At 35.9% G+C, this 16642-nt stretch overlaps 1 protein-coding gene across 1 annotated transcript; it reads right to left on the bottom strand.

Moving 5' to 3' along the window:
- Positions 1-4763: 4763 nt before the first annotated feature.
- Positions 4764-12986, bottom strand: LOC115961283. The gene is made up of 6 exons (XM_031080288.1): positions 12930-12986; positions 12565-12630; positions 8600-8725; positions 5975-6510; positions 5674-5823; positions 4764-4998 (listed from the first exon to the last, which is right to left on the bottom strand). Exons 1-6 carry the CDS (start codon positions 12984-12986, stop codon positions 4764-4766), a joined length of 1170 nt encoding a protein of 389 aa, XP_030936148.1.
- Between the last annotated feature and the right edge of the window lie 3656 nt (positions 12987-16642).

Here is a 16642-nt window from a genome sequence, read left to right as displayed (position 1 = left end):
GGAGTGACAGAACTATGGGGGAACCAGTTGACAAACTAATCCGAAAGGTAGATGCCTGCAGATCATGTCTGCAAACATGGAGTAGAACTTCTTTTGGCAATATCCATCGATTGCTAAACCAAAAAAAGAAACAACTAGCACAAGCTGAAGCTATGTCTATGGCCGGGGATCATCATGATCAGATTCGTGTTCTTAGAAGTGAAGTGTATGAACTCATGGTGAAAGAAGAATGCATGTGGCACCAGAGATCAAGGGTTGATTGGTTGAAGAGTGGTGACATGAACACAAGTTATTTCCATAGCCGAGCAACACAAAGGAACAAGAGGAATTTTATTTCCAAATTGAACATGAATGACGGATCGGTGGTGACAGATGAAAAACAAATTGGTGAGGCTATGGTAGACTATTTCAAACAGATTTTTGCTTCCACCATGCCCTCAAACTTTGATCAGATTCTCCAAGGCATTGATACAAAGGTCACTCCAGCCATGAATGCAGACCTCACAAGAGAATTTACCGCAGATGAAGTTGAATTTGCTTTGAAGCAAATGAAGCCCCTAACCGCCCCAGGACCGGATAGTATGTCCCCCATTTTCTACAAGTCTTGTTGGAATTTTATTGGTCATGATGTCATTGATGCTTCCCTAGAGATTCTAAATTCGGGTAATATGCCTGCTAGTCTCAATCATACTTACATATCACTCATTCCAAAAATAAAATCTCCAGAAAAAGCCACTGATTTTAGGCCAATAAGTCTTTGCAATGTATTATATAAAATTGTCTCTAAAACCATAGCCAATCGCTTAAAGAAACTTCTCCCCAAATTGGTGTCAGAATCCCAAAGTGCATTCATGTCAGATAGACTTATATCAGACAACATCCTTGTAGCCTTTGAAACCCTTCACCACCTTAAGACAAAAACAAAAGGGAAAACCGGATTCATGGCCATTAAGCTCGATATGAGCAAAGCATATGACAGAGTGGAATGGGCATTCCTAGAAAAAGTAATGGAAAAATTGGGCTTTGATAATAGGTGGATTACACTTGTTAGTTCCTGCATTCGATCTGTCTCCTTCTCTGTGTTGGTTAATGGTGAACCCCATGGTAATTTCACTCCTAATAGGGGACTCCGTCAAGGAGATCCACTGTCACCTTATTTGTTTCTCTTGTGTGCAGAAGGGTTACATTCACTTATTCAACAAGCTGAAATTTCAGGCACAATCAAAGGAGTCTCCCTTTGTAGTACAGGTCCAAAAGTTTCACGCTTGTTCTTTGCCGATGATAGCTTGCTCTTTTGTAGGGCAAATTCACAAGAGGCTAGTTCTATCATGGAGATTTTGAAACAGTATGAAGAAGCATCAGGGCAACAAATAAACCAAGAAAAAACTCAACTCTTCTTTAGCCCCAATACGGATCCACATGTGAAAGAGGAAATCAAGACTTTGCTAGGAGTGGCAGCCACTACTAATTATGAAAAATATCTCGGTTTACCCTCTTTTGTGGGGAGAGGAAAAAAACAAAGTTTTGGCTACATTAGGGAGAGGATTTGGCATAAGATGCAAGGGTGGAAAGAAAGATTACTATCACAAGGCGGGAGAGAAGTGTTAATAAAAGCAGTCCTTCAAGCTATGCCCACTTTCACCATGGGATGCTTCAAAATCCCAAAAAGTCTTTGCAAGGATATTGAATCCCTAATACGGAAATTTTGGTGGGGTTATAAGGGGGAAGCACGAAAAATTCATTGGGTGGGATGGAAAAAATTATGCAAGTCAAAAAGCCATGGAGGGTTGGGATTCAAGGATATTGAACTCTTCAATATTGCTATGCTAGGCAAGCAAGTTTGGAGATTGATCCATAACAAAGACTCTCTATTCTACAAGGTGTTTAAGGCCAAATTTTTCCCCAATTGTTCAATTCTGGATGAGGGGGTAAAGGAGAATGGTTCATATGCTTGGCAAAGCATTCTAAAAGCACGAGGGGTGGTGAGGATGGGATCAAAATGGAGAATTGGAGATGGACATGCTGTCAGGATCCGTGGGGACAAGTGGCTACCTGATTTGTTTTCTAGCCGTGTGGTGTCTCCACAAAAAAATTTCCCAAACAACACTCGAGTCTGTGCTCTTATTGATGAGGAAAATAGATGCTGGATGGAGGATCGGATACGTGAGGAATTTCTGCCACATGAAGCTGAAGCAATCCTTAGTCTACCTTTGAGTTTTAACGGCAAAGAGGACAGGTTGATATGGGCTGAAACGGCGAATGGTTATTACACCACGAAGTCAGCATACCGACTACTATTACAGGCAGCAGAGGCAGCGGCTCCTGGCACTTCAAATTCAGCGAATCAGAAGCCTTTCTGGCAGGAGCTTTGGTCACTGAATGTGCCAAACAAAATTCGTCACTTCTTGTGGCGCGCGGCAAACGACTCCCTTCCAACAAAAAAGAACCTGCTGAAGAGGAATATTATTCAAGACACAACTTGTGAACGTTGTGGTGGTGAAATTGAAGATGAAATCCATGCAATATGGGGCTGCCAAATGATCAAACAAGTTTGGTGGGAGTTGGAAAAATGCAGAGAATTCTTGAATGAAAATTTTGCTAGTTTCCATGACTTGCTGCAAGGAATCCTTGCCCAGAAAATTCCAAACTTCGCTGAGCTATTTGCCTTTATCGGGTGGAGTATTTGGCATGATCGAAACGCAAGGAGGTTGGGCTCACCTTCCCTGCCAACTGAGAAAATTTACAGAGTCGCCGTGGAGCGCTTAAGGGAGTTTCATTCAATCCAAGAAGAACCGAGAACTCAGTTACCGGTGCATCACCCAACTCACTGGCTGCCACCGTCGCCCTCAGTTTATAAGGTAAATTTCGATGGCGCCACTTTTCCGGACATCGCTGCTGCTGGTCTGGGTGTGGTTGTACGTGATTCAGAGGGTTTAGTCATTGCAGCGCTATCAGAACGAATCCACTTGCCTCCAACTGTAGCAGCTTTGGAAGCGTTGGCTTGCAGAAGATCAATCGTTTTTGCAAGGGAACTTGGGTTGCAGGATGTGGTTTTCGAAGGCGATTCAGAGGTTATCTTTAAACTCCTCACAGCAGAACAACCTTGCATGGCAGCATTTGGACACATTATTGAAGAATCACGATCCCTAGCAGCAATATTCAGGTCGGCTACCTTCACTCACACCAAGCGCCAGGGTAACAAAGTTGCAGACAAACTCGCTAAGCTAGCGAAAAATTTGTATGAACCACAAGTATGGTTAGAGGAAATTCATTGTAATGTAACAGAGCTTGTATCTGCGGACAGGATTTCCATGCATGTTTAATGACAAGTTTCTTTCCGGTTTCTCAAAAAAAAAAAATATCTTCTCTATCAGCATCTTCAAGGCCAAGGTGGAAGTGGACTCCGTGAAAGTCATTCAGGCACTCAATAACCCAAAGCCCAACAGAACTCAGATGGGCCACATTATAAGTGATATCCAAAGATTAGTTGCTGGCATGCAGAGTTGTATTTTCAATCATACACATAGGGGGCAATAGATTAGCCCACTCTCTTGCAAAAAGAGCAGTTTTAGCTGCTGATACAGATGTATGGTTAGAAGAACTACCACAAGACTTAGTTGATGTATTTCAATTTGATTTGTCTTAATGAAGTTGACTTACCTTTCCCTCAAAAAAAAAAAAAAAAAAACTCATATCTTCTCTATTAAAAAAAAAAAACCTAAATCTTTAGTGTATACAAACCATCTAGTCCATGGTGTTTGTACAAACAAACCAAATAATAATAAAGACAAATTAGAAGAAAGAGAGGAAGATAAAGACAAATTAAAGGGTCTAGTTGGTATTTCCCTCTCTCTCTCTCTCTCTCTCTCTATATGTGAATGAAGGAATATGTATAATAGACATCTTCTCCTTATTCATTTCTTGTTATTTTGCTTGAAAACATAGCGAAAATTGGGGAAAAATAAAGCTAAATATATTGAATACTTAATTAGTTGGTTTTTATGATATCTCTGAAATTATTCAAAAATAATACAAGCTATGCTACTATAAATTGAAATATAATAAAAGAAATAACATATTTTATAGCATATTTTTTTAGTTTCCGAAATGCTCACTTGAATATTTTATAGATATAACATATCTGTACCTAAATCATATTTATCCTATCTTGTGTATTACTAACTATGTTCTAAATCTACTTTTTTGCTTATAACAATTAGTATCCACATATTATATATATTTTTACAACTTCATCAGCATCTATCCTAGGTGAAAGATATTTTGCAAAATATATCATTTAAAAGAAGTTTCTGCAAATAAATTAGTATTTGTCCTCATGAACTTGCAAGAGGTTTTACTTCCTATAAGTATTTTGATATGGTTTTAGAACTATAGACATAATGTTATAACCTATGAAGCACGTGTTCGTTTCCAGATTTGGGCGCAGGTGCGAGTGCGAGTCCAGGACTCAGCAATTTTTGAAAAAGTAGGGTGTGGGTGCGAGTGCGGCGGGGTGTGACGATTAAAAAATTTCTAAAAATATTTTTATTTATTTTTTTAATATATTGCTAAGCATAATTTCTTCATATTATATAAACATATACCAAATTTAAGAGCAATAGTAGATGATAACTAAAACATGATGTTCATAAATTAAATACAACCCACAAGTTTGAAACTAAAACATTCCATGATGTTCAAAAATTAGAATACAACTCACAAGTTTGAAACTAAAAAAAAATAAAAGATAATCAACAAGACAATCAAATACAACCATCATCATCTTCAAGATTAATAGCTTCACTTCGAACTTCACTTTCACTAGTAGTAACACTAGTGCTAACATTCCCAATAACCATGGCCTCCAACTCTAGTTCATCAAGTGTAAAAGCAGCATTCTCAAGAATTCCAACTCCTCCATGTATGTTGCTCTCATTCCAAAAATCTCCTGCAATATCCCACATCTTTGTTGTTGTATTTACATACTCCTCATTGCGCCTTAATAAGAGTCAAAGATTAGAATGCACATATACCAAATCCTCAATGCGTGCAGGAGCCATTTTGTTTCTTTTTAAAGAATGAATGAATTTGTATGTGCTCCAATTCCTCTTAGCACATGAGGATGAACAAGGTTGTCCAAGGGTTTGAAGAGTTGGAAATGAGGAGTCACGGTATTGCCACCAAACCAAAGGTTGTAAGACTCACCTATTTGTCAAGGCATCTAGTGAAGGAAACATTTCTCCTTAAAATGCAGCAAACTCAACTTTCACCACCTTTAAGTCATTCACATCTTCAAAGTATCGATCAAAACAGTTGCTCCTTTCCATAGAAATTTTATGATCCCGATGTGGAGAGATGCGTTTTGGATTCTCCGAAAGCCATTCAATGGAGCAATACTTAGTTAAAGATTAAAAAACAAATATATATATATATATATAGATAAAACGTGTGTTTTACTAAAAGGGGAAACTAAGGAAAATAGGAAATAAATGTACTTACTTAGGATTTAAGGAATGAGCCAAGCAATGTAGTGGTGCATAATTTTTAGTCCACCGATCAATGAATATATCATACACCACACCCCAAAATGAGTTATACTCATCATCTTCAAAGCCTTCTTGTCGATATATTGCTGCATTCACCTTCTCTATCATTGAATCCTACATCTCATACACAAGATGAAGACAAGGATTATCTGTGTCGGCTACTCGTAGCATATCATAAATAGGTGCTGTGAATTCAAGGATATAATCAACAGTATCCCACCAACAATCACTTAGAATCATATCTTTCACCTTTTGAGCTTTTCCAACATCATCTTCCCTATAAGAAGCCCATTGGTCATTAATAGCCATGGCTTGAAGGCATCTTTTTTATCAACTTCAACCTTTTCAACATTACAACAACCGAAGCAAATGTAGTATCAACAACTTGAAGCAGTTTTAGTGGACAAAATTCATTAAACATTGCCAACCTCATTGAATGGTTCATGATAAAAACATGTATGAAGGATGCATCATCAGCAATACGTGTAATCCAATTACATTCCTCATATGAAACTTCATTCTTTTCAGTGTTTTTTGCTTCACAAATATTCTTCAAAGCTAGATTGAGAGTGTGGACAACACAGAGTGTCCAAAATATTTTAGGACACTCACTTTCAATAAGAGCTCCAGTAGACTTCATCACACTAACATTATCAATGATGACTTGGACAACTTTTTCATGTCCAATATCTTTTATAGCATCCTTCAACACCCCAGCAATATAATGTTTGTCTTTGAACTCACCTAACCCATCAATTGCCTTTATAAACACTGGACCCCCATCTAATACAGCCATAATATTAATAAGAGGCCTCCTTTGTGGATCTGACCATCCATTAGAAACTATACTTACACCATTTTCAAGCCAAAAGTCCTTAATTGGTTTCAAAAGTCTTTCAACATGAGCTCTTTCTCTTTGCAAAAATGTTGTTCTCAAGGCATTGTATCCAGGAGGAACATAAACCTAAATGCTATGGGTAGCAGCATATGAATAGGAACTACGATAATATGGGTTCCTTGCAAAGTTAAACGGAAGTCCACTAGTGTAAAACATCCTAGCAATTCTACTATCTAATTCATGTCTAGCATTATTCTAGAATGCTCTCTCCAAAGGAGAATTCATAGTCACCTTCATCCTCTTACCATCAACTGGATTTGTACTATCACTCCCTTCCTGTTTCCAAAATGAGGGAATAGGTATAGGTCCATGGCCTGGTGGAGGTGGGGGTAAGGAAATTTGATTTCTCCGTTCTCTCTCTAACTTATCATTCTCAATCTGATCATGCATTCACTGCATCTCCAACCTATGGCTCGGTGTCACTTTAGGGCATGCTTTAATACATTTATTAGGAATTTTTAATAAATGAGCCTTAACCCTATAATAGGATCCCAAAAAAACTCCACCATAATAGTTGCACTTAAAGTGTGTGTTTCCACCTAATTTAACAGTAGAACCAGGTGGTTTTTCTACTTTAGTCACATACTGTCAAAGAGGATCTTCATCATTTGGCACTTCTTCATTAGATGAAGGTGAAGTTCTTGTGCTAGTAACTTCATCCATTGCAAATTCAATAAATTCAATTTAACCTACAAATAATAACTATTAACTAAATAATAAATCAAACCCAAGTCACAACATTACAACTTATATAAAAAAAATTTATTCAAAAAAAAAAAAATCAGATCACAGATTCACAATGAGTAATAGTCAAAGCATGTGAGAGTATAATGAGCTTGAGATTGAAAAACTGAGATTGAAGGTTTTAATTAGTTTGATACTTGAGTTGAGAGTGGGTCGGTGAGGTGAGGTGAGCTTGAGACCGAGAGTCATGCAAAGAATAGGAGAGTGAGAATGTGTCTTAGGGAGTGACTGAGTGCGTCTGTGAGAGAGGGGAGACGGAGAGCAGAGAGTCGAGAGGGGAGATGGAGCACAGAGAGTGAGAGAGAATGCTAAAGATTGAAGAATGGTGCGTTTTGAGAACTGAGATAGTTTAGGGTTTTGTTATTAAGTTCAAACGGTGCATTTTGCACCTTTTTTTTTTTTTTTTTTGGGAATTTTGGCCTGAATCAGTTGGTTCAGCACCAGTACAGCCTGAATTGATATGTTTCAGTGGTTTCACTCGATACAAACCGATTCGGCCTAAGTCGACGTGTATCGGGAAACCAAAAAAAAATGGATGCGACATCAACACGCGGGCAACGACATCGCTCGTGCGTCGCCATGTCGAATGTGGGTCGGCAGCCGTTTTGCCGCATCCATGCATCCCAGGTTATAACTTTATAGATTTATCTTGTAACAATAGACTTAATCTTACTCATATATCACTGTTTCAATGCTTTGTCCTTTTTAAAAAATTTTTAATGAGAGAGATTTGTCCTAATTAAGTGCAGGGATGAGAGGTAAAAGCTAAGGCAGTAAGTTCGCCAAATAACAAAGAGATTCTCCTTTAGTGTATGCGGTTGTGGCACAGTGGCAAAGAGAGGCAACGGCTCTAAATCCAAGTCAAGTTATAATCTATATCTATATATTACTAAAAACTGAGGCGTAGCATTTAATATTGCTATGCTCACATTGAGCCACGTTAACAACCATGTCATTCTCATCTTCTTTCCTAAATTCATCCTACAATTTTAAAATCTATATCTATATATTACTAAAAGCTGAAGTGTAGCATTTAATATTGCTACCTCTGAGCCATATCAGCAACCATGTCATTCTCATCCTTTTTCCTAAATTTATCCTACAATTTTATAATATTTTTTTATCAATTTTAAAATACTAATAAAACTAAAATTATTTCTAGCCTATCTCCACTATAAAGCCTACTTCTTTTAAATTTAATTCCATTGGCCCACTTCTTCTAAATTTAATTCTAATGTAAAGCTCAAACCCTAGCATTCTCAACCGAAAACCTTTTGAAAGTCACGATTACAACTTCCTAGATTTCCTTCCCTTTTTTTTCTCACGTAAAACATGTTCCTTCCCCTTTCCCACCTTCTAACGGCAAATTTCCCATGCAAACCATTTTACTTCCCCTTCCTCACATTCTAACAGCAGACTTCTTATGCAAAACATGTTTCTTCCCCTTCCCACCTTCTAACAGCAACCTCTTTGTCTTCTTTACTCCTCTCCTCACATCAGCAGCCATGTCATTCCCATCCTCTTTTCTAAATTTATCCTACAATTTTAAAATAGTTTTTATCAATTTTAAAATATTAATAAAACTAAAATTATTTCTAGCCTATAAACTAAAATTATTTCTAGTCTATCTCCACCATAAACCCACTTCTTTTAAATTTAATTCCACCAGCCCGCTTCTTCTAAATTGAATTCTAACGTAAAGCACAAACCTAAGCCTTCTCGATTGAAAACCCTTTGAAAATCACAGTTACAACTTCCTAGATTTCCTCCCCTTTTGTTTCTCACGCAAAACGTGTTCCTTTCCCTTCCCCACCTTCTAACAGTAGATTTCTCACGCAAACTGTGTTACTTCCCCTTCCTCACATTCTAATGGCAAACTTCTTACACAAAACATGTTCCTTCCCCTTCCCCATCTTCTAACGGCGGCCTCTCTATCCTCGTTACTCCTCTCCCCACGTCAGTAGCTATATCATTCACATCCTCTTTCCTAAATTTATCCTACAATTTAAAATAGTTTTTATCAATTTTAAAATACTAATAAAACTAAAATTATTTCTAGCCTATTTCCACCATAAAGCCCACTTCTTTTAAATTTAATTCCACCAGCTCACTTCTTCTAAATTTAATTCTAACGTAAAGCCCAAACCTAAGCTTTCTCAATCAAAAACCCTTTGAAAGTCACAGTTACAACTTCTTGGATTTCTTTCCCTTTTTTTTCTCAAGCAAAACATGTTCCTTCCCCTTTCCTCACATTCTAACGACAGACTTCTTACACAAAACGTGTTCCTTCCCCTTCCCCACCTTCTAACTGCAGCCTCTCTATCTTCCTTACTTCTCTCCTCACAATATATAAATACTGACAGAATTTGGATGCTTCAGTTGAGGTATCTCTAAATCCCAGTTTGTTTTGTGCTCTATTCTTTTGCTTGATTGCTTGATTTTTTTTCCCCTTCTTACGTTTTGTTATTGCCTACTACCTTTTGAGTGCTGTGATGCGACTCAGATTAATTCATGTAGTTTATGCAAAATAAGTCTATATTGTTGCAGCTGAAGCAATTTTCTGTGTATTTATTACAATGCCAAATATTTGTGTCAGCGTAGATTGATACCCAAGGTCATTCGACTAGAGTTTTCAATATTGTAGCAGATCTCCTTTGTGATAGTGGGATGAAAAATCTGTGTATGTATTCCAATTTAAAAAACTGTATCAAATATCTGTGTCATTGTAGATTTATACCAAAGGTAATTCAATTGGAGTTTTGAATATTGTAGCAGCTTTCCTTTGTGATTATTCGATTAGAGTTTTTAATATTGTTGTTACGCTCCTGTAAAGCCACCTCATCCTCCACGTCATTGCCACATCATCATTATTATTTTTTTTTTTACTTTTAATTTTTTTGACATTATTAAATATATAAATACATTGCCTTTACAAATTCATCATAGGCGGTTTTAACTTTACATATTTATGTATTTTAATTTTAATGTTATAACTAAGTATTGTCTATTCATATTCCTCTTAGACGATTTTAACTTTACATATAATTTTGCCCATTTATCTTCCTTTATTTTTTCTCTTCTGATTCTCATCATCTTACTATAAATTTGCCACTCTCTCTCATTTTATGCATATTTTATTTTCCCACACAAGTTCTCTCTCTCTCTCTCTCTCTCTCTCTCTCTCTCTTCATTTTTTGTTAATTTTTTATGAAGTTTGTACACCCATTGTCGTCTTATTATTGACTAACTCATATGCGTTCCTTGATGCCTGTATTATTATTTTTTTTTTTTATCATTTTATTTGCAACACTAAATACTTTTAATGTTGTTGACCAAATTTGGGGGAAATTATATTATAATATATCCATATTTTGTGTTATTGTCATATTTTAATTTATTTGAAAAACAGCAGGATAGTTTAGACAATATGATGAAGAACAGCTAGTGCAATTGAAGAAGATGGTCTTTGTGCAAATTTCTTTCACTGTTTGTAAATATATTGTTTAACAAATTAGCACCAAATTGTTATATCTTTATTATATGATGTTTTTATATGTGTGAGTAATTTTTTTTAAACATTTACGAATATTTTGTATTGTTCATCTTTCTTATCTCATTAGTGTGTTTTTTGAGATTTTTAAGAAAACAAATTCAATTTCGAGTTTAAAATTATTTATTTATCTATTTATTTTTCGCATGTTGGATTAGCTATTAGATTAGAGTATGACAATATTAACACAATATTTGGCTTGATTACAATCATTATGTATAATAGGGTAAAATTTTAGAATTTGAGTATGCATTGAATATTGGCTTGATCACATCACATTTGAAATGTTTTACATATTTGGGAGAATGAGTTTGACTTTGATGTGAGTTTTATTTTTTCCCTTTCTTTTTAATTTGAACTGTAGTTTTGTTGAATTTTATAAAAAAAAATTTATACGTTTCTTGATGTTTGATTGTACAGTAGAAAAAATTAGGTTTGAAAAAGTTTTTTTAAAACTAAAAATCAATTTCCAAATTTTAGTTACTTTTTAATGATACACAAAATGTTATAAATATATATTTTTTTAATTAATAATTTTTTCAACCTTTTGAATTCCTGGAAAAAAAATTGTATTGTTTTCATTTTGGTATAACAAAAATTATATATTACATTTGTGATTGTCACTATAACAAATAAAAATATGATTATGAAATACAGTAATATTTATTAAATTAGTTGTGAGTTTCAATTAGCTCAACTGGTAAAGTTTATGATAGTTGAATAAAAAATCTGAGATTTAATTCCTGCCTATACCAAAAACCGATTGGTGTAGGTTATCATGAGGGAACGCTGTAGGTTAAAACTTTTTTTTTTAATTATTAAATTAGTTCAAACTACAAAAATAAATTTAATGAGACCACCCTAAAAATATTATCACGCGTAACACGTGGGATCTACAACTAGTTAATATAACATATAGAGACATACTTTAACCCAAAAAGCCTAAGCCCAAGCTCAATGTGTATGTGCTCAATTATGTTATATTAACTATTGATTCTTCTCATCATTATTCAATGTGGGACTTCACTTACATGTGTAACCTAACAATCTCCCCCTCACGTGTAAGTCTTTGCCATTCTGTGAGTTTCAAGACCACTTAGTGGGGCCATAAACAAGTCCTACATGCTCTCCCTTGCCTAATGGGCATTTCCTTTCACTAGTGCATCGTCCATGGGACTCCATATGTCAACCCCGCACCTTTGCCTAATGGGCCTTTCCCTTCACTAGTGCATCATCCATGTGACTGCACGTGTCAACCCCACACATCTTTTATCCTCTATGGGAACCTCGCACCTCATTGTTATCTAACACCATTGGTAATAATACTCCTGTGCACGCCAAGAGTGAGACGGATGGGCCGAGCCTCACTTGGGCTCACAATTTATTTGTAATATGGGCTTGGATTTCCTACTTTGGATAGTTCCTTGTACGGAGACCCAATAGAGCTGCCTATCCCTCTGAATTATTTTACTCTATCCCTCTATTGTTACTGCACTAGGCTGATATTTTCTCACTCCTACTCTCAGTTTCCTTTAGAACCTTTTAACAACCATTTATTCCTTAGCTTCTCATATTTATAGCCCAAAATTAGTGGAGGAGTCATGATTACCCTTGTGGTGAGTGGTAAAGGAGGTCCAATGTTATCAACACTAAGTGGGTGTTTAGTTGGGAGTGGGGAGTGGTAAGAGTGGCATCAAAACTAATTCCCACATTAGAAGATTTGCCCGGCGGCGATGTTTCCCAAGGTAATACTGGGCACCCAAGGTCTCACTTCCCCGAGAAATTGCATTCCCTGGCTAGGTCAGAGTTGACTGGTAAAGTCTTACCTTTGCTAGGTATGCCACAATGGCTCCATCGTGGTCCCCAGGTTTTGGATAGGTATCGAGGCTTGCCTAGGCCAATTTCGTAGGTCCAATAGAACATACAACCATGCACAATGTCCCAAGGCCCGGGGCCCAACAAGTCTAGGGCCTTGCACACGTGGCGTCATTGTGGCGGATTTCATGGATAATAGGCCTTTAAAGGGGTGGGGGGTAATTCCCCGTACAACTCCTTTGTTGGGCCTTTTTCAAGATTGTTTGTGTGGGCTTTATGGGCTTGCTCGGTGCAATATATCATCCCTGCTCCAACTGCGAAAAGGACCCACCCTACTCCATTTGTGAAAGGGCTTCAAGTACACATACCCTATTACCGCTCCAACTGCAAAAGGAATCTCGATAACCTTGCCACCTTTGCCCCAGACCGCCATGGGCTTTGATACCACTTGTTGGGGAGATAAACACATTGGGGAGTTTCCTTGAGTAATTAATATAACATATAGAGACACACTTTAACCTAAAATGCCTAAACCCAATGGGTATGTGCTCAATTATGTTATATTAACTATTCATTCTTCTACCACAACATTTCCTTGGTGCAATGATCATTCCATAAGTATAAGTGCTTGTGGGGTATGTAAGCGTAAGGAATGGAGTTCAAGTCTCCAAGAGGAAGTTTTACACATATATACACTTAGATATTATGTTAGAGTAGAAGTTCTATCTTGTATAAAAAAAAAATAAATAAATAAATAACTATTCATTCTTCTCATTATTATTTAACGTGAGACTTCACTCACACGTGTAACCTAACAAATCCTACTAACAAAATCTCTAATTTAAGGTGGAGGTTTGAAGGTGACTCGAGTTTAGAATGTAAACTTGTGAAGGAAAGTATGATTATGAATGACTAGATCAAATGCAGAATGGACTAGGCACGATGTAGAATGAAACATACAAAAGCAACGTTCGAGGATAGATGTAGGCTAAAAGGCTGCTGTTAGGACTAGAGACAATTAAACCAATGACAAAAGTGACAATTATGATCGGAGAATGGCTGCATTACTGGTGGCTAAGGAAGATTAACAAATAGTAACAATTGTTGAAGATGGCATAAATGAGATATAGAAGTCAATGGCAGTGACTTTCAGCACAAATTAATGGTGGCCGAAGGATGCGACACCAATGGCCAAATTAAGGAGAGTAACACCAGCTCATGGAAGCTTCGTAGTCTGGTGCTGCATTGGCACACAAATCTAACTTGCGGAAACTTTGACAACACATTAGGGTGCAGTGACGACTCCAGGAATTTTGTCCAGGGTATTCCTATTTTACTTTGAAAAAATTTCGGGCTATTTCAGTCTATTTTGAGTGTTTTGGGATGTTTCAGTAAACACCGGCCGAAATTTAAGATTTGGCCAGTATGAAGTTTGTACTTTAAAAAAAAAAAAATGTTCTTAAAACCAAAACAAATTTGCATTTTGTACACCAAAAAACCTCAAAAGGAAAAAAAAAATGAAAAGAAAATAAATGAACAAAAGTAGTTGTACAATAAACTATAAGTTCATTTAAAATATTAATAAAATTATTAATTATTGTTATTTAGTTTTTTTATTAATTTTTTTGTCTTTTATAAACTATAATTTGTTATATTGTTATTTTATTAATTATAAAATTATTAATTATTATTTAGCCTGACATAATTTAATTTGTTTATCTTTTATAATGTATTGATTAATTAAATTATTAATTATTAGGATCATGAGCCAACTGCCAATCAGAAAATTTCACAATCACAAATCACAATAAATTACACTAAAAGACAATATCTAACCAACTCACCAACACCAACACACACCAACCAACGGATAAGAATCATAAGATAAAACCAAATTCAAAAAGTCAAAAAATATGCAAAATATTAATAAACTTAAAAGCTTCAGCCAATCACAGTTCAGAGTTACTCCTCACAGTTCAGATAAAGATTTAAAATTACTCTTAAAGAATAAAGAGAGACAGAGACAGAGACAGAGCTTCATTTCATTTCAGATTTCAGATAGAGAGAGAGAGAGTGTGTGAGAGTCAAAGAGAAAAAGTGAGAGAAATACCTTGAGGGAGCACCGAAGCAGCCGAGCAGGGAGGCCAGAAGAGTGAAGGCTGAGGCTGAGGCTGAGGCAGTGATCATCAAGCGATCTGCGAACGATCTCCAACGAGCGATCTGCAAGCGATGAGCGACACGATGTGCGAGCGATCTCCGACGAGCGATGATGTGCTTTGGACCGATCTCCGATGAGGGGCGAGTCGAGTCGAGCGACGGTGTGCTGGAGTCTGGACTACGACAGTGCGACTAGACCGATCTAACTTCTAAGGGGAGGCGTTGCTCACTTGCTCTATTGCTCTGTTTTTAGGTTTGCTTTAGCTTTAGTGATTTCTGGTGTACTGATTAACTGATTTGAGGTTTTTGATTTAGGGATTTGCTCTGTATTGGGGTTTTGGTTTTTTTTTTTTTAATCCGTGGGTTTGCTTCTCTGTAATCCGTTGGGCTCCGTTGGGCTCTGTTGGGCTTGCCGTGGGCTTGATGTTGGGCTGGTCGTCCGTTGTTTTGCTCTATTAGAAATTTTTTTTTTTTTTTTTCAGATTTTAGTTTAAATTTTTTTTGGGCTTTTTTTTTTTAATTTGAGGGTGTTTTTTTTTTTTTTTTTTTTGAGGGTGTTCCTTTTTCTTTTTGTTGAGGGTATTTTTTTTTTTAAGGGTAAACAAATAAAAAAATTTAATTATTATATATTAAAAAAAAAATTTCAAGTCAGGATGTTCCTGGAACACCTTGACCATAACGTGGCGCCGCCACTGTTAGGGTGTGTGACAATCTTAGGCCAATTTTTAAAGCATTTTGCAAATTGACTTCAATTTTTTTTGAGTAGTGTGCTCCAAAACTCAAAAAGATGCTCGAAATGCTGAATTCCGAGAGAGAGAGAGAGAAAAAAAAAAAAAAAATATATATATATATATATATATATATATAAATATACACTTGAACGGCTATACGAATCCCAATGGACAAAGGCACTGCCAGGAACTAGGAAGATATGCCATAAAAAATTATAACAAAATTCAAAAATTTTAAAATAAAACAGGAGAATGATAGGGAGAAATAGAATGCTTCAAGACCCTAGGTTTGATAATATGTTAAAAAAAAAAAAAATAACCAAAAAAAAGATAACATGTTAAAAATAATAATAAGAAAATAATATGATGTTAACAGAGAAAGTAAAAGCAAGAGGGTTCACTAGGTTTAGTCTGATGGCTTAAATCACCCCCCCCCCAAAAAAAAACCCAAAATGACAAAATGGTTACATCCTTCTATAAATTTTTTGATAATCCATCTTTCTATAAATTGGATCATACATTGAGACAAACTTACACAACATTAAATTTAGTATGTTACACTCACGATTTCAAAAAAAAATAAATAAAAATAAATAAATAACGACCGTCTGCGATATTACAAAACCACAATAATTAATGATAAAACTATATGTGGTCTACATGTATTAGGCAGTGCTAATTGAGTTATATGAGTATGCTCATAACGGTAATACATTTTTAACTTCTATATTCTATTTGTAAAGTGTAAACTAAACACCATGTCTGCAAGCTCTAGTCCTTTAATCGAATCTAACAATAAAAAAATTACAAATAATGTCGGCAATTAAACCGAAATCACAGAGTGAACAACTTGGAAATAGCAGAATTTATAATTCCTCCGTTATGATGGATCTTAAATCATCGTTCCGTTGACGTTTGGTTATTCTTTTTTTAATAGCACATTAATAAATGTACCTTTTATATCTATTTTGGCTTTTATATTTTGGGGGCATGGCTATGGCTTATAGCTATATACGTCCATAACTTAATTAGCTTAAAAAAAAAAAATTTAAAAGTGAGAGATAGCTTATAATACGCCCATATGCCTCCTACGTGATCGATTGTAGGAACGTGGTTGGCGGATCCCAGTTAGGGGAAGAGCATGATTATCACGTTACAAATACACCAACAAATGATAAGATACGCTAGCTATTTATTGTGT

This window comes from Quercus lobata, chromosome 9 (genome assembly GCF_001633185.2).
Source record: "Quercus lobata isolate SW786 chromosome 9, ValleyOak3.0 Primary Assembly, whole genome shotgun sequence".
Taxonomy (NCBI): Eukaryota; Viridiplantae; Streptophyta; class Magnoliopsida; order Fagales; family Fagaceae; genus Quercus; species Quercus lobata.
This window is presented reverse-complemented; position numbering and strand designations above follow the sequence as displayed.

Excerpts from the sequence above, each read along its gene's own strand:
- LOC115961283 (XM_031080288.1), bottom strand. The coding sequence starts at position 12,986 with ATGGCGGTCTGGGGCAAAGGTGGCAAGGTTATCGAGATTCCTTTTGCA. Across the intron at positions 5,824-5,974 it reads ATCATGAACCATTCAATGAG|GGAAGATGATGTTGGAAAAG; the intron begins GTTGGCAATGTT and ends GGCTTCTTATAG. Across the intron at positions 4,999-5,673 it reads AATCCTTGTCTTCATCTTGT|GCGCAATGAGGAGTATGTAA; the intron begins GTATGAGATGTA and ends ACTCTTATTAAG.